At 42.9% G+C, this 19105-nt stretch overlaps 1 protein-coding gene across 2 annotated transcripts in view; it reads left to right on the top strand.

The window, feature by feature from the left end:
* Positions 1-19105, top strand: part of rgl3 (ral guanine nucleotide dissociation stimulator like 3) — a 34231-nt gene continuing 15126 nt past the window's right edge. Inside the window, exons 1-5 of one of the 2 annotated variants that reach the window (XM_012953182.3) lie at positions 1-104; positions 2895-3033; positions 8178-8276; positions 8423-8619; positions 18817-18891. In XM_012953182.3, coding sequence (XP_012808636.1) covers positions 2914-3033; positions 8178-8276; positions 8423-8619; positions 18817-18891 — 491 coding nt within the window. In that variant the 5' untranslated portion in view covers positions 1-104; positions 2895-2913. Of the gene's footprint in view, positions 105-2894; positions 3034-4912; positions 7571-8177; positions 8277-8422; positions 8620-18816; positions 18892-19105 lie in introns of those variants that run through there. The other variant, XM_012953183.3, reaches the window with a different exon arrangement.

The raw sequence follows: 19105 nt of genomic DNA, 5'->3' as shown, positions 1-19105 counted from the left end.
AAGCCAGGGTAGGGGAGGGGGCAGGATGTGTGAGGAAAGTTCCAAGTACAGTGGGATAGCGGCAGGAATGGTGGGAGCGGAGCACCAAGGCTGCTAGATACCAGGTACTGTATGGATCTCATGCTTCATTATCAGCGCACAGTGGGAATGCCACGTGCCACACAAGCCACACAAGCCAACTGGGAGTTGATAGAACTTTAATGAATGGAAATGTACATTGTTGGCTGAAGCCGAACTCCATTGCGGTGACTGATTTACAGGGCAGGGAATCCAAACTTGTTATTCACGCTCCTTTGCTGAACTATAACCCCCCAAAAGCCTTAGCCAGGACCAGGATCTTGAGTTATCGTCTCGGAGGTTTTGTATAATTCAGGCACCACCAGACTGGCTGGGCTGTACTGTAACTATGTGTAGTCACTGGTGGGTAGCAATGATATAGGGAACTGAAGATATTCCCTGCTTTATGGCTGAGATTCTAGCTATCTGTATAACAGAGCATTCTGTCACAGTGGCACAGATCCTATCTGATCCCCCCACTGTAAGCAGCAGTCCTGCCCTGCTTTATGGCTGAGATTCTAGCTATCTGTATAACAGAGCATTCTGTCACAGTGGCACAGATCCTATCTGATCCCCCCCATTGTAAGCAGCAGTCCTGCCCTGCTTTATGGCTGAGATTCTAGCTATCTGTATAACAGAGCATTCTGTCACAGTGGCACAGATCCTATCTGATCCCCCCATTGTAAGCAGCAGTCCTGCCCTGCTTTATAGCTGAGATTCTAGCTATCTGTATAACAGAACATTCTGTCACAGTGGCACAGATCCTATCTGATCCCCCCACTGTAAGCAGCAGTCCTGCCCTGCTTTATGGCTGAGATTCTAGCTATCTGTATAACAGAGCATTTTTTATGCATCTTCTGCAGTTTAATAGGTTTTCAATTTAATGAAAATTCTGGTTTAATAAAGCAATATAAGCATCAGTCCAATCTGTCCAATCGCCAGGCTGCGGTGCATTTGCCGTATAATCTCTGCCTCCAATGGAAAAACTGCAGAGGAAATGAGTTTCGAATCTACAATAACAGCAATAGCCGTAATCAAAACAAATATGCAATCCTGTTGTGTCTTTGTCCTAAGGAAAAAAAGGCAAATGTGCATTATGGGTAATTTATAAAACCCACAGGAACTCCAAGGAGAGCAACCTTGTTCGTGGATATTGGCTCGGTCAATGTTGTTGTTTGCCTTTGAGTTAACTTTTATTATGATTTAAAGAATAATATTCTAAGATAATTTGCAGTTGGTCTTCATTTTGGCTTCATTGGGTTTTTTCAGCAGTTATCTGGTTGCTAGGGTTCAAATTGCCTTAGCAACCAGGGAGTGGTTTCGATGAGAGACTGATATATGAATAGGAGAAGCCCTGAATAGAAAAATAAGTTATAAAAATGAACAATAACAATACAATTGTAGCCTCACAGAGCAATAGTTTTTTGACTGCCGGGGTCGGTGACCCCCCATTTGGAAGTTGGAAAGAGTCAGAAGAAGAATGCAGATAATTGAAAAACTCTTACAAATAAATAATAATAAGAACCATTTGAAAAGTTGCTTAGCATTTGCCATTCTATAACATACTAAAAGTTAATTTAAAGTGAACCAAGGGATTAGAGCTGGGACACCTGAAGGCATCACTGGAGGGGGGGGAGGAAACAATGGTTTCTCCTTCTCTTTTCCTTCCGGATATTGAGAGTGAGATTTGTAGTTGCGCAATACCCAATTAAGTTTGTAATTCATAAATGTTAAGAACAAGCTGAACTCTTGCTTATTGCCTGGCACCGTTCCTAAATACTTTGCTTTGGCATCAGGCTGGCGTGTTACCTGTGCTACCAATTAAAGGGGCATACACAGTGAGGCGCCCCAGTGTGTTATTAGAATGTTCTCCTTAGATGTAGGGGGGCTGTGAGTTCCCTGGTCCCCTTTATTTATGTAAGTTAGGACTGTACAGGCAAATACAAGCTTTCATTTCCCCCATGGTACCCACTGCCTAACTGGTGCAGAAGGACTTTGCACTACTGGGAAGGTTTGTATCACCATAAACATAAGCTCTTACGGTAATTTCATATTGGTAGGAATTTCAATATATGGTTGCGATGAGGTCCCTGCCCTGAAGAACTTACATTCTCTTAAAGGAAAACTATACCCCCAGAATGAGTGCTTAACCAACAGATAATTTATATCATATTAAGTGGCCTATTAAAGAATCTTGCTAAACTGGAATATATATCAGTAAATATTGCCCTTTTGTCATTTTTTCCCTTGAGCCGCCATTTTGTGATGGTCTGTGCGCTCCTTCAGAGATCAGCTGACAGGAAGTGATGCAGCTCTTACTGTATCAGGAAGTAGTGTGGGAGTAAAGGTGGCCATACAGGGGCCGATTCTAGCTGATTCAGCAGCTAATCGGCCCATATATGGCCTGAAATCGGGCAGGTTAAAAAATGTAGTCGGTTTGGGGACCGCATTGGCTCACTGATGCGGTCTCCAATCCGACTTTGCCTATTCCTGTCGTTCGTCGTTCTAGTCGACCAAACTAGGCTGGATTCGCCCGATATCGCTCACCCGTAGGTGGGGGATATCGGGAGAAGATCCGCTTGCTTGGCGACATCGCCAAGCCAGCAGATCGGAAGGTGTATGGGCACCTTTAAAGACAGAACTCTGTCCATTCATTGGCTGATGGGGCCTAGCATGTATGTGTGCCTCGGCTTGTTTGTGTGCACTGTAAATCCTATGACCCCAGGGGGCGCCCCTTCATTTTTAAAAATGACAATTTTCTATACATTGTTTGGGGGTATACTTTTACTTTAAGAAAAGAGAGAAAAATATGTGCTGTTATGTCTGTGTGTATACAGCTACCTCCACTGAGGCGCCATGTTTGGAGATCCTGGGTCTCGGAGCAGCCTGTCCTTGGATCTGGACATGAGCTGGGGAATTGTTCTCAGGGCCTACCGCTGTCTATCAAGTGATCTGGATGAGGAATCTGGGTGCCTGGTAAGTGGCTTATTGCATCTGTAAAAAATCTACATTATTGGGCCATCTATAGCCTCCTGGGAACCATATCCAAGTGGGGTTTTGGCCACTCCCCAATCACAATGTGTTACGTCTTGACCATGAATCAATACCCCCCTAACCATGTACCTTGCCCAATAGCTGTCCATTGTATAAATCCAGGTATCTCTTGAAAAATCTTGGTTGGGGGGGAAGACAGGTTTGCATCTATATTTTACGGTCCAGTTTCACTTGGCCCAAAAGGCTTATTGGTGGGGGGGTTGGGCATGGCCTATTTTAAAAATTGTGACTCCATCCTATGTAGCTGGCAAAAAAACACTCCCAGAAACTGGGCTGTGTGCTAATAATGCAGGGGGGATACCCTGAAATACAAAAAGTGTGGGGCCCTTTGATTAAATATGAAGTATATAGTTACAGCCATCCCTGTTCAGCTTACAGTTACTTTAAGTTGGCCATACATCCTAAGATTCGCTCGCTTGGTGAGGTCGCCAAGAGAGCAGACCTTCTCCCGATATCCCCACCTATGGGTTGGCGATATCGGGTGAATTTAGGCTAATTCGGTTGTTTGGCCCTGGGGCCAAATGATCAAATTAGAATGCTGGTAATAGACACAGTCAGTTCAGGGACCGCATTAACGAACCGATGCGGTCCCTGATCCGACTACATTTTTTAACCTGCCCGATCCATATCTGGCTGATTTCAGGCCCGATGTCGGTCGGCAGGCCCATCGTTTCTGCCCCTACACGGGCCGATAAGCTGCTGAATCGGTCCAAGGGACCCATATCTGCAGCTACAATCGGTCCGTGTATGGCCACCTTAAGGCTGTGGTTTTCAGGCTTTGCTTCTTTGGCCAAGCCCCACATTGTGATCAAACATTTGGCCGGACTAAAGACCCCCTTAGCCTATAACAAGGTCACAAAAACACAACCGCATACCCTTCTGTAGTTCCAGGGGTATCCAAGTCTGCTGCATTTTTGTACAACACAAGCTTGGCTCTAGACAGGGCCCTGTACTTGGTGGCGATTCCCATTGGATTTCAGTGGGGCAGTTTCTAGCGTTTTGCCCCTTCCACTCAGGTGAAAAAACTACCAATTGCCCAGTCGCCATTCCCCTTAAAGGGCAGATTTAACTAAAGCTTATTTTTTTCCCCGTACTTGTATGTATGTATGTATAACTTTATTTATAAAGCGCCACAAGGGTACGCAGCGCTGTACAGTCTTACAGAATACACAATTACACACAGGGAGGACAAGTGATATAATAAATAAATACAATAAATACATATATATAAGTGCCATGTGGTATGAGACACAGTAGGAAGGAGGTCCCTGCCCCGTAGAGCTTACAATCTACTTGGCAAAGTAGAAAGGGTATTTTACCTACAGATTGAATTTTATTCATATTCATGGAAAATCTAAAACGAAACCTTTTTTTTTCTCAAATCAAATATTTTTTTTATCTGTATACTGTTTGGGTTTTGATAAATCAGCCCCTATGTCTTTCCTAGGGGCCCCTACACCTTTCCGCCAGATGCTGGGGGGAGGCCAGTGGGACACTGATAAAGCCATTTCACTAAATGTTTACAAAATAACATCTAATCCCAGATTTTAGGTGGCCCTGAAATGATTTTGCTGTGGGGCCCAGTAACTTCCAGTTCGGCCGCTGGATTTTCCTGTAGGGCTTGTTATTATGTCAGTCACGTGTGTTTTGGCCTTGGTGGGGGCAGGAAACTTCTGTAGCTGCTTTGTTATGGAAACAGAGAGCCGGTACTTTGTATATAGAGAAAATAACATATGTGGCCCGGTGAGAAGTCCCCAGCATTCCTGCGCACACCCGGGCCTGTCAGTGCTGGCTGAACCACATTACTGGCTGGGTGCTACCCTGAGGCACCAGGATGTTGGCCCTGCTGGCTGGGAGTTGTAGTCTGGCTGCCCTGCTTGCCTCACTCTTTCATTATCTGTCCTTCGCTTTTTTTTCCTTTAACCTTCTGCTTTTCCCAGAACTGCCACTTTCCCACAAGAACCCTTTAACCTTGCTGTGACCTCTCTCATATCAGTAGAAGTGCCCTCCTGCCTTTTCCCTCCATTTTCTTTCCTCCACTCCTAATGCGACCACATTCACTCCTTTCCCCCAAATCCCTCTCACCTCCCCCAGATCACTCTCCCTTTCTCTGTTTATTTATCCTACTCCCACGCCTATTCTTCTGCCTCTTTCTTTCCCTCCTCCTTGGTGTCTCCTTCTGCTATCTCTCTCCCTCCTCCCTACCTCCAGGGACTCTCCTCTCCTCCCATTCTCCTCCCTCTCTCTCCCTCTCTTGAGGGCCGGGATTAAATCCCTTGATGATATCAGTCTGAGCATTTGAAAAGAAAGAAAACTTTCCACAACAGGCAGTGCACCCTGGAGAGGGGACCTCAAGGACAGGAGAGCCTTAAAGCTACATAAATGCAAGGGGGGTGGCAGAGACATTGAGCTAAGGAGCCGCTCCTGAGAGGAGAGTGTTTTGTTTGGGGGGGGGGAGAGAAAAAAGTGCTTTATTTGTCAGTAAATGGCAGGAGTTGGACAGCTGCGTCGGCTCTGAACTGACAGATTTAAGAGGGAAAGGGGCGAGTCGCTGAAAAAGTTAAGAAATAGAGAGTCGAGCAGGAACAGCGCTTCAGAGGGAGCAAATCTTTTTGTAAAAACTTGGGAGCGTGTCAGCGAAAGCCAGGTCAGAAATCAGAGGCTCAGAAGATCATTAATAATCCCAATTAATTAGCTTTACTGAATTGCTGAAATGGAGGACCAGTTGTTGCCAGGGGGCCATTGTTGCCCCTATTGCCTTTACTTGATTTAGAAGAGAACGTTTGAGTTTCCTCCCCTGGATTTGCCCCCTGCAAGCAGAGCAATGCCCCTCTGGCACCGTCAGCCCGCACTCAATGGATATTCATTCCAGGATTATCATGGCGCATGATGCTGATTCCAGGATTATCCCAGGACTGACAGGTTTTATCTGCGAGACTCTCCCAGGATTTACTCACTGATACTGGGATTATGGTAACCATGTAACACAAACTCATTCTGGCTGTGCAGGGATTACTCGGGGGGATTTCGCACATTTACACCAGGATTGTCCTGGGCAGAATCACTTTCTAAGATAAAGCCATTCAGTGTTCGACTGTGGCACCTCACGTGAACTGGTATTACCCGAAGCTGATGCAGGATAGAAATACCCATTCCTGGGGAAACGTCAATTGGAAATATCCAAATATTTATTTATCTGGCCCTTTACTCCTTCTGCCATCTCTGCCATTCTACTCATTCATTGTTGCTGTCCTTCAACTCTCTGAGTAACTCTGTTTCTCAACATACTCACTGTCTCTGTCCTTCTATTCTATTAATATCTCTGTTACTCTGTTAACTGATTATCTTTGACCCTCTACCCATTTGGTATATCTGTTCTATAACTGGCTCACTGTCTCTGTCCTTCCATTTAATCAATATCTCTGTTACCTTGCTTACTCAATATCTTTAACCTTCTTCACACTCAGTATCTCTGTTCCTGAATTACTCACTGTCTCTGTCTGACTATTAAATCAATATCTCTTACACTTCTCATTCATTATCATTGACCCACCACTAATTCATAATTGCTGTCCATCTACTGGCTCTCTTTTACTTCGCTCACTCCATAAATAACTTCCTTCTCTTTATCTCACATTATCAGTCTCTTCTTCCCTTAACCCTGTTTCTTTACTCCCTATCTCTGTAGCCCTCCTCATTCACTATCTCTGTACTCACAGAATATCTCTGTAGCTCTCCTCACTCTCTGTCTCTGTACTCACACAATATCTTTGTAGCTCTCCTCACTCACTACACTATCTGTCTTTGTACTCACACAATATCTCTGTAGCGCTCCTCACTCACTGTCTCTGTACTCACACATTATCTCTGTAGCTCTTCTCACTCACTCAGTTAAACCATTCTTCTGCCTTCTCTCATTATGTTGTCTCTTCACTTGTCGCTTGAGTCACTCTGTACCTAACTGTGTACCCTCCTCATCTCCTATGCAATATTCTTCATTTCTTCATACATCTCTTCTACTAGACATTTCCTATTCATCTCTTTTCTTTTGCTTACTCTCTGGCTAATTTTATTTCCCTATCTTCTTTCATTCATTCCCTATCTCATCTCCTCTGCTAACTCTCTGTGCATCATACTCACTCTTTATGTCACTTTGTGCCTCTGCTCTCTCGTGGGACCTTACCTTCTTCCTACCTTGCTTCCAAAATCCTTTTCCTTTATAATTAGACCAAATTTATTTGTGGCTCCCTTCCTTTCCCTGCCTCGTGGTTCATTACTCTAGTTCTTCCCCATCTTTATCGTTTCTACTTTGTTAAACTGGAATGGTGCTATTCAAACTGTCATCGCTGCATCTAAGTCCCATGTCCCCCTGAGACTGTGACAATCAGCACAGATGTCAGATGAGGAGCAGCCCCCTGGGCCAAAGACTCGCCGTGCAATGGGAAAGGAGATCACTATGGTATGAATTTGTATATGCTGGGGACAAATATGCAATATAGGTAGAGGGGAATCCTATCCTACAAAGCTGACACTTTGTACACTAATGCCAATATCTGCCACAGATTTGAAAGAATGTGATAAGCAGAGATATTGGCGTCACTTCTGGGCAAGCGCGTTCAGTGGCCCGAGGCTCTTGAAAGCAGCCCCATATGTTATTAGACATTATATTGTGCAGGGAGGGGAAGACAAGGGAATCCAGGTGCCTCCCTTGGGCAGGGTAAGATATAAGCCCATACCAGACCAGTAACTTTAGATTTGGAAATGGTTGTGGAAATTACCCATACAATACTTTTGCACTATGGACCCCATTATTACTGTATCTGCAATTAAATGGAGTCATCATGACAGCATAATTATATCCGTACGCATATGTGTTCAAGGGAGATCCAATAGAAATGATAATACTGCACAAAAAAATCCATGGAGCTTCCTGATTGGCTGAGGAACATACAGGTCTGTGTTAGCAATCACTATAACCAAGGCTATTTAACAGCTCAGAAATAGAAAGGCCAAATACACTCTGTGATTTAAATGGGATGTTTGTCCTTCTGAACTTGTTTTCCCAGAATCCTTCGCAGGAATGGGGAGAAGAAGTGGAAGATGGGGCAGTGTATGGAGTGACTCTGCGGAGAGTGAGGACGGAAGCCCCTACAGGTGACACCCTGGTACGTAGCTTGGCACCCAATTATTTTTCCATGCCACCTATCATTGAGACCTGTAATGTGTAAAGGAATAATTTCCCTATAAAGTCCAACACTGTGATGTTCCACTCTTTCTCTTGACTGTATCTTCTGTATTTCCCATGGCCCAGGCTGTCCCCATGTCTCCTGGCTATGTGCATTATAAAACCTGCAAGGTCCGAGCTCTCAGGGCTGGAACACTGCAAAAGCTGGTGGAGAACCTGGTTGTGGAGTATCAGGGAACCGATCCAACGTATGTGCCCACCTTTCTGAGCACCTATCGTGCCTTCGCCGCCCCTGAAAGGGTCCTGGAGCTGCTCTTAGACAGGTGAGTGAAACTCTTCTGGGTTTAATATTACTATGTTGTGTCTGCCGCTCAGCCTGGCATTCTACATCCTATCCTACCCTGCCGTAGGGTTGGAAACCACTGAGCCAGAATCACTAGGCAATTCCTGTACCAGGAATGATTATGAATGATAAAATAATATCTGATCAGATCAGTTCCAGTGCTAAACTTTGTACACTGTTTTCAGCCATTTTGAACAGTAGTAGCAGTAATGGCAGCTGCTGCCAGGCAGTGGTTGAATCATAGACTGGAAACTGATTGGCAAGGGCTTAAATAGAAATAATAATAATGGCAGCCATCAGGAATCTCCATACGCCTGCATGGCCATGCCCTGAAGCACACAACCCAGCCCTGAAGCACACAACCCAGCCCTGAAGCACACAACCCAGCCCAGATCCATCCAATCTCTGCCCCTTTTAGCAGAAAGACCAACCCCTCTCTTGCTGTACAGAGCCCCTGATTGAACTGAGTCCCTGACAAGACTCCTACCTCAACAATAATCAGTCAGCGCAATAAATCTGGCTTCACAAACAGTTTTCATTGAAATAAGGTTTCTGTTTCTATCAAGGCAGGTCATTATTCTACAAATATCAAATTTCTGTCTCTTAAACAATAATTTCGCTTCATGATGCATCTGATTTCCCACTTCAGTGCCAGGCAGCATTTGCAATTTTTAGCTCAAGACAACTATGTTAAAAATGAAGGCCAGTGGCAAATGTTCTCAGTACGCTAAATATTACCATAAAAGATGATTTACGGTCATGTTGCTAGGGTTAGTGGGACCCAGCAACCAAAAAATACAGGACAAAGAAATCAGTATTCACTGGGATTCCAATTTGTTGAAGGTGCCTGCTTACTAATTACAGGTATGGGATCCATTATCCAGAATGCTTGGGACCTGGGGTTTTCTGGATAAGGGGTCTTTCAGTAATTCAGATCTCCAACCTTAAGTTTTTTAAAAAAAAAATGATTTAAACCGTAATTAAACCCACTAGGATTGTTTTGATTCTTAGTTGGAATCAAGTACAGGTAGTGTTTTATTATTACAGAGAAAAGGGAATCATTTAACCATTAAATAAACCCAATAGGGCTGTTCTGCCCCAATAAGGGGTAATTATATCTTAGTTGGGATCAAGTACAGGTACTGTTTTATTATTACAGAGAAAAGGGAATCATTTAACCATGAAATAAACCCAATAGGGCTGTTCTGCCCCAATAAGGGGTAATTATATCTTAGTTGGGATCAAGTACAGGTACTGTTTTATTATTACAGAGAAAAGGGAATCATTTAACCATGAAATAAACCCAATAGGGCTGTTCTGCCCCAATAAGGGGTAATTATATCTTAGTTGGGATCAAGTACAGGTACTGTTTTATTATTACAGAGAAAAGGGAATCATTTAACCATTAAATAAGCCCAATAGGGCTGTTCTGCCCCCAATAAGGGGTAATTATATCTTAGTTGGGATCAAGTACAGGTACTGTTTTATTATTACAGAGAAAAGGGAATCATTTAACCATGAAATAAACCCAATAGGGCTGTTCTGCCCCCAATAAGGGGTAATTATATCTTAGTTGGGATCAAGTACAGGTACTGTTTTATTATTACAGAGAAAAGGGAATCATTTAACCATGAAATAAACCCAATAGGGCTGTTCTGCCCCAATAAGGGGTAATTATATCTTAGTTGGGATCAAGTACAGGTACTGTTTTATTATTACAGAGAAAAGGGAATCATTTAACCATGAAATAAACCCAATAGGACTGTTCTGCCCCCAATAAGGGGTAATTATATCTTAGTTGGGATCAAGTACAGGTACTGTTTTATTATTACAGAGAAAAGGGAATCATTTAACAATTAAATAAGCCCAATAGGGCTGTTCTGCCCCCAATAAGGGGTAATTATATCTTAGTTGGGATCAAGTACAGGTACTGTTTTATTATTACAGAGAAAAATGGAAACCATTTTTAATAATGTGAATTATTTGATGTAAATGGGAGATTTTTTTTTTTTCCCGTAATTCGGAACTTTGTGGATAATAGGTTTCCAGATAAGGGATCTGATACCTGTACCAGTGGTGTAACTAGTGATCACTAGAGCAGGAACTATGGGTATGCAGAAGAGGCACAAGCCTAGTTGGAACAGACCTGCTGTGTGTTCTGGGGTATTATACATGGGACTGGCACTGTATTTATCCTGCCGTGGGTTCTGGGGGTGTTATACATGGAATTGGCATTGTATTTATCCTGCCATGGGTTCTGGGGTATTATACATGGAATTGGCCCTGTATTTATCCTGCCGTGTGTTCTGGGGTATTATACATGGAATTGGCCCTGTATTTATCCTGCCGTGTGTTCTGGGGTATTATACATGGAATTGGCCCTGTATTTATCCTGCCGTGTGTTCTGGGGTATTATACATGGAATTGGCAGTGTATTTATCCTGCCGTGGGTTCTGGGGGTGTTATACATGGAATTGGCACTGTATTTATCCTGCTGTGTGTTCTGGGGGTATTATACATGGGACTGGCACTGAATTTATCCTGCTGTGTGTTCTGGGGTATTATACATGGAATTGGCAGTGTATTTATCCTGCCGTGGGTTCAGGGGGTGTTATACATGGAATTGGCCCTGTATTTATCCTGCTGTGTGTTCTGGGGGTGTTATACATGGAATTGGCACTGTATTTATCCTGCCGTGTGTTCTGGGGTATTATACATGGAATTGGCACTGTATTTATCCTGCTGTGTGTTCTGGGGTATTATACATGGAATTGGCACTGTATTTATCCTGCTGTGTGTTCTGGGGTATTATACATGGAATTGGCACTGTATTTATCCTGCTGTGGGTTCTGGGGTATTATACATGGAATTGGCCCTGTATTTATCCTGCTGTGTGTTCTGGGGTATTATACATGGAATTGGCACTGTATTTATCCTGCTGTGTGTTATGGGTGTTATACATGGAATTGGCACTGTATTTATCCTGCTGTGGGTTCTGGGGTATTATACATGGAATTGGCACTGTATTTATCCTGCCGTGGGTTCTGGGGTATTATACATGGAATTAGCACTGTATTTATACTGCCGTGTGTTCTGGGGTATTATACATGGAATTGGCACTGTATTTATCCTGCTGTGTGTTCTGGGGTATTATACATGGAATTGGCACTGTATTTATCCTGCTGTGGGTTCTGGGGTATTATACATGGAATTGGCACTGTATTTATCCTGTGTGTGTTCTGGGGTATTATACATGGAATTGGCACTGTATTTATCCTGCTGTGTGTTATGGGTGTTATACATGGAATTGGCACTGTATTTATCCTGCTGTGGGTTCTGGGGTATTATACATGGAATTGGCACTGTATTTATCCTGCCGTGGGTTCTGGGGTATTATACATGGAATTGGCACTGTATTTATCCTGCTGTGTGTTCTGGGGTATTATACATGGAATTGGCACTGTATTTATCCTGCTGTGTGTTCTGGGGTATTATACATGGAATTTACCCTCTGTTTATCATGGTGTGTGCACACATGATCAAGCAGTTTAATTAAATTAAAATATTCTAGGAAAAACTCTTTCTGGACGGATCAGTGCTCTCCGATAAGCCCATTGAATGCATGTTGGAAGGTTGGAATTAATAATAAATATGCCCTACCATGTAATGAGGATAAACATAATCTTCTCAGAGTTCTGGATAATTAGAAACCTGCAGAAATTTCAACAACTGGTTTTCATTTTTTTCTGACAGACTGAATATTCAATTCCACAGCAGAGAGTCTCACCCTGGGCTGGGCTGATGCCAGGGAGGTTCTGTCGTGCTGTCAATCACTAATTATAGTGATAAAATTAAGAAGCAACTACACAATAAAGGGCGGATTTAGTGATTGTCGTAACAATTGATCCTGATCCATGCATAATCATTATTAGAAGTTATTACCACAACAAGCTGCAATACATCAAATTGATTTTTTATGGATCCATCAAAATTCATGTGGATTTTAATGACTGCTTGGGATGGTTAAACCTCCTCAATCTATTGCCAGATTCCTACAATAAACAGGATTGGGGTATTATATATGAAGTTGGTGCATTACTTATCCTACCATGTATGATTGGGTTTTTATACATGAAACTGACACAGTATTCATCCTGCTGTATATTCCGGGGTATTATACATGGAGTTGGCACTGTTTTTATCCTGCTGTGGGTTCTGGGGTATTATACATGGAATTGGTATAGTATTTATCCTGCTGTGTGTTCTGGGGTATTATATATGGAATTGGCACTGTATTTATCCTGCTGTGTGTTCTGGGGTATTATACATGGAATTGGCACTGTATTTATCCTGCTGTGGGTTCTGGGGTATTATACATGGAATTGGCCCTGTATTTATCCTGCTGTGTGTTCCGAGGTATTATACATGGAATTGGCACTGTATTTATCCTGCTGTGGGTTCTGGGGTATTATACATGGAATTGGCACTGTATTTATCCTGTGTGTGTTCTGGGGTATTATACATGGAATTGGCACTGTATTTATCCTGCTGTGTGTTCTGGGGTATTATACATGGAATTGGCACTGTATTTATCCTGCTGTGTGTTCTGGGGTATTATACATGGAATTGGCACTGTATTTATCCTGCTGTGTGTTCTGGGGTATTATACATGGAATTGGCACTGTATTTATCCTGCTGTGTGTTCTGGGGTATTATACATGGAATTGGCACTGTATTTATCCTGCTGTGTGTTATGGGTGTTATACATGGAATTGGCACTGTATTTATCCTGCTGTGGGTTCTGGGGTATTATACATGGAATTGGCACTGTATTTATCCTGCTGTGTGTTCTAGGGTATTATATATGGAATTGGCACTGTATTTATCCTGCCGTGTGTTCTGGGGTATTATACATGGAACTGGCACTGTATTTATCCTGCCGTGGGTTCTGGGGTATTATACATGAAATTGGCACTGTATTTATCCTGCCGTGTGTTCTGGGGTATTGTACATGGAATTGGCCCTGTATTTATCCTGCTGTGGGTTCTGGGGTATTATACATGGAATTGGCACTGTATTTATCCTGCCGTGTGTTCTGGGGCATTATACATGGAATTGGCACTGTATTTATCCTGCTGTGTGTTCTAGGGTATTATACATTGAATTGGCACTGCATTTTTCCTGCCATGTGTTCTGGGGTATTATACATGGAATTGGCCCTGTATTTATCCTGCTGTGTGTTCTGGGGCATTATACATGGAATTGGCACTGTATTTATCCTGCTGTGTGTTCTAGGGTATTATACATGGAATTGGCACTGTATTTATCCTGCTGTGTGTTCTAGGGTATTATACATTGAATTGGCACTGCATTTTTCCTGCCATGTGTTCTGGGGTATTATACATGGAATTGGCCCTGTATTTATCCTGCTGTGTGTTCTGGGGCATTATACATGGAATTGGCCCTGTATTTATCCTGCTGTGTGTTCTGGGGCATTATACATGGAATTGGCACTGTATTTATCCTGCTGTGTGTTCTAGGGTATTATACATTGAATTGGCACTGCATTTTTCCTGCCGTGTGTTCTGTGGTATTATACATGAAACTGGAGCTGTATTTATGCTATCATGTGTTGGGTATTATATAGGGAACTGGCTCTGTATTTATCCTGCGATGTGTTCTACTGAGACATTATACATATAATTGGCACTGTATTTATCCTGGCATGTGTTCTGGGGGTATTATACAGAAAAGTAGCACTGTATTTATCTTGTCGTGTTTTGGGGTATTATACAGGGACTATGCATTCTATGGGCATTATATGTGAAACTGGCACTGTAATTATCCAGCCATGAGTTCTGGAGTGTATGTAACTGGCACTGCATGTATCTTCTGGGGTATTATACATGGAATTGGCTCTCAGATAATATGAAGGTATACAATATCTTTAAATAACCTTTCCAAACACAAAATCCTCCCTCTGCCCATGTTAACATTTATCAGTGATTCTGTAGGATCCTATAAAAAATATTGATCAAATTCTCTGACCCTTCTGTGGGTTTGATACCCAAGACCAGTTCATGTTTTGAGGAGTCCAAGATATTGAAGGGAAGTAGGCAACGGACAAACTGGTGTATTGATCTGATAAAACTTCTGCCTATGGTCAAATAGACCATCTTGCAGGGAAACGGCATTATTTCCCATTCAGTCTTTGATCAATCTGCCCCTAAATATTGGAGAGTAGTGTTCAAAAAGCCTTTGTAAAGAGGTAAGGGTGAAGACACACGGAGCTACTAGTATCAGCTACTTTTTCAAGCTACTAAATGCCATAAAATACCCCACCATAGACAATACTGAGAATGGCCTCTTCTAAAACACACATAGAGAAAATTATCAATAAATGATCAGCACTCTCCACAAGATGTAGCTGCTACTAGTAGCTCCATGTGTCTTCACCCTAAAGGGAGGAGAGAAGGACAGAAATCCTGGTAAATGAACCGCAACCATTATCCCTTGTCTGGTTTATGCAGGTTCGGGCTCTCAGGTAAGCAAATATATCTGGGCCAGCAGCCAGCTAAGATTACAGTTAAAGAAACCCTTTCTCAGGAACAGAAAGGCGTGGTAAGAGAATAAATACAGATATTCAGTCGCCTTTCCTTTGGCCACTAGTTTGTATATATATATATATATATATATATATATATATATATATATATATATATATAAAAGGCATAATATGTTTTTATTTAGAGTTACAGGGAACACTCTAATAAAAAATAATGTATCTGTGCCCAAAAGTAAAACACTAGAAAACTGGGATCCTCTGAATCCATTATATTTGGGTTTGACCGAACACCAAATCCTTCATAAAAGATTCGGCTGAATACTGAACTGAATCCGAATCTTAATCTGTATATGAAATTAAGCTATGGAAGGGGGAGATAGAAGAAAAACAGAGACATTTTTTTTTACTCTGTGTTCATGGAATCAAAAGTCACATGATTTGGATTCGGAGGAAAAAATGACTGGGACTTAAGGTGGCCATACATGCACCGATAATATCGTACGAAACCTCGTTTCGTACGATATTCGGTGCGTGTATGGTATGTCGGCGAGTCGACCAATATCGCAGGAAGCTTCTGATAATGGCCGACTCGCCGATCGGACCAGTTTGAAAATTTTGATCGGGCGCCATAGAAGGCGCCTGACCAAAATCTCCCTTCAGAGCTGAATCGGCAGAAGGAGGTAGAAATCCTATTGTTTCTACCTCCTTACCTGCCGATTCATCCCTGAATGGTGTGTGGCGGATCTGACATCATCAGATCGCCACGTGTATGGCCAGCTTTATACAGTTTGAGATGGAACTGACAAGATAAAGTATATCCTAATGAATGATCTATCAAAGAATCATATACATATGATTACATGTTGCCCTTTTACATTGAGCCGCCATTTTGAGATGCTCTGTGTGTCACTCACTGATCACCTGACAGGAAATAATGTAGGTTCTGACTGAAACAGGAAGAAGTGTGCGAGAAAGACACAGCCCTGTCCATTCATTGGCTGATATAACCTAGCGTGTATGTGTGCCCTAGTTTTATGTGTAACCACAGTGCTTCATACCTCAGTACTACAATGCAGTTTTTCAGTATGATTTTATCAAGTGGAACATACTATTATACAAGCGTGTTTTCCATTAAATGATTTTTATAAAAACTTAAATTACATAAGTCTTGTTTCTCCACAGTCGATCGTGGATGAAAAGATTCTGCCCCCCCACTGTATTATGGTGATATATTTTTATGGAAACCTGAGATGTTCAGGGAAATAGTTTGACTTAATAGGGGAATTATCAGAAAAACAAAATACTCTACACTTTATCTCACGGAAATAAGAAACTTTCTAATCATAATTTAATGTTTCTGAAATAATAAAGCTACTCTTCAGTAGAGTCCAGAAGCGGGTCATCTATATTTTTACTTCATTTTTTTTTCTACCTCGCCCACTTTTGATGATGTCACTTCCAGTTTTGCAGCAACAGCACTTCCGCTTTAATGGTGGTCAGTGGGTCACGGATTGGGATGCAGATAAGGCAGTTGCGGGTCGGGTAGTGGGTCCAAGTGGGTAGAAATGGGGTTGTGGGCTGTTGGGCCAGGTCCAAACTTAGTTCCGCTCAGAATTCTACTCTTCAGTATCTTCAGTACCCCCCTCTCAGCAGCTCCAGATTTTTAAACCGCCCCCATTCTGCGCCCCCTAACGCCCCCCCCCCGCATGCACGTTTAAACTCCCATATGGAGCAGCGGGGAGAGGTCCTCATTGCTCCGTATTGGAGCAAAATTTCTAAATTTTGCTGCGCCACCCGCCCTAAGTTTGTGCCACCCTAGGCCCGGGCCACAAATTCGGGCCTGCCTCACAGCAGTCTGTGTCATTACATGCAGGTAAGCAGGGGGCGGGCCAAGCCGACGGGGCGCCCTAGGCAACCAGGTCGGCCAACTCCGCCCACCTCCCTGCCCCCCGAACGGAGCATGCGTGCCAAAGCACAGGAGGCGGTGCAGGGGGGGCGGGGCGATTAGATCGGTCATTGCCTCCGCCGCTAATGACAAGCGGCGGGAGGCAATGACAAAGTATCGCTAGGGGTAGGCAGGAGAGGCTCCTGCCTGGCGCCCCTCAATCGTTGCGCCCTAGGCAGCTGCCTCTTCTGCCTACCCCTACTTCCGGCTCTGCAGGTAAGTCAAATACTTTGGCGTGTCCCCTCTTTGCTAAGACAACTGTCTTTAAAAAAAGAAAAATGATTGTGACACAAAGAAGACAAATTGCTGAGAGGAGGCAGGCATGTCCAATTGTTTCTGTTTAGGTGGGGCTGGTATACTATTTAGGTGGGGTCTGATATACAGTTCCAGAAAACTGGGCATGGTTAGGATGAGCTGAGGGGGCGCAGTGTCAGACACACTGCTTCCCCTTGTACTGAAGCTGAGTACATGTATAGCCCCCTTAGCAATGCATCAGCTGATTATCTACTGTCGGGTTGTACCCCGGGGCTTGCTATTTAATCATTCCCCTTGTGATTGTAGTTCTTTAAGTTCACATAGAGGCACATTAATCTTGCCAGCGCTCTTTACTGCCTTTTGCTCTATTTTTATCTTATTATTTCACTTATGAAGCATGAAGGACTGGGCAACACTGTAATCTGTTCCTTCAAAAAGTATAAAAAAAATACCATTTTATTTCCTGAAATCCGGCTGCAGAACAGTTCTTCTCTTTCTGCATCATTTGAAATCCTGGCAGGAGAGGAGGGGCTAAAACATCAGTGTTACAAATGGTAACAACTTCTCCACAGCTTACAGACAGCAGTAGGAACTACATAACCCACAATGCATTGCACTGTAATGTACCTTTCCTTATTGACATCACATGTGCAGCAGGGAATTGTGGGATTGGGAGGAGGCAGGCTGAAGGCAGGCTGAGGACAGGCGACTACTGTTACATTTTATTTGAGTCTCAAAGTAGTCAGCCAGATCCGCAGGGGAACAGGGGGCGGGGCTTAGGGAACTGTACCAAACCATATTATCACATTAGACATGATGAAAAGGCTGCATATTATTTAATTGTTGTATATTGCATATTGTTTACTTTTCAAAAAGTTTGAAGGGAACAAAAAAGAGTCCTTTTCAAATGAAACATGATACCCAAATTACATTTTTAATAACACACCCCTACTTATTATAAAGGTATTTAAAAATCCCAGCTGTCAAACGTGTATTGCCTGCCCAGCCTCTATGCCTTAGGCATTCAGGTGGGTCAGATAATTACTTTCACTTTCCATTCAGCACTCACTTTCCCCCTCCCTCCTCACTATATAATTATGTAACCAGTGCATGGGCATGTGCATGTACACCATTCTGGCAAATTAATAAGATTTTGGCCTGATGCAAAGCTTGCCTTAATAACAGTGCCCACAAAATGGCGCCTGCTTGCTTGCTGTGACTGTGTAATACCAAGACTGAGGAGTCAAAATATATGTTATTTACATTTGTAAGTGTAAGTGAAGTTCATTTTGCTTGACAAACAAAATAAAAAAGAATTTGGAATTCTTTCTTAGGGTGACAGGTCCACTTTAAGTTGTGTTTGGGTGGAGTTCCCTTAGTACAATTTCACTCACAATTTCTTCTCTTCACAGGCGCCTGGAAAGAACCAGTGAAGAGGAGCATGTTACACCGGGGAGCCCTGTCCCAGATACCCCATCTGTGCAGAGGTCAGAATAGCAAAGGCCCACTCAGCCTTCTCCATGTTCTTTTTTTAACAGATATTAGGGGTAGTCCTGACCAAACCTCTAGGATCTAGTGACTAGGAATGCCATGACTTTTTATATTTACTACAGAAAAGTAATGGGACAAGCAATCCCACTGACAAATCCCATTGATCTGGCCATTATTAGACGTCATAGGCAGGAAGGAAGCAGAGAAAGA

The sequence above is a fragment of the Xenopus tropicalis genome, chromosome 3, assembly GCF_000004195.4.
Source record: "Xenopus tropicalis strain Nigerian chromosome 3, UCB_Xtro_10.0, whole genome shotgun sequence".
Taxonomy (NCBI): domain Eukaryota; kingdom Metazoa; phylum Chordata; class Amphibia; order Anura; family Pipidae; genus Xenopus; species Xenopus tropicalis.
This window is presented reverse-complemented; position numbering and strand designations above follow the sequence as displayed.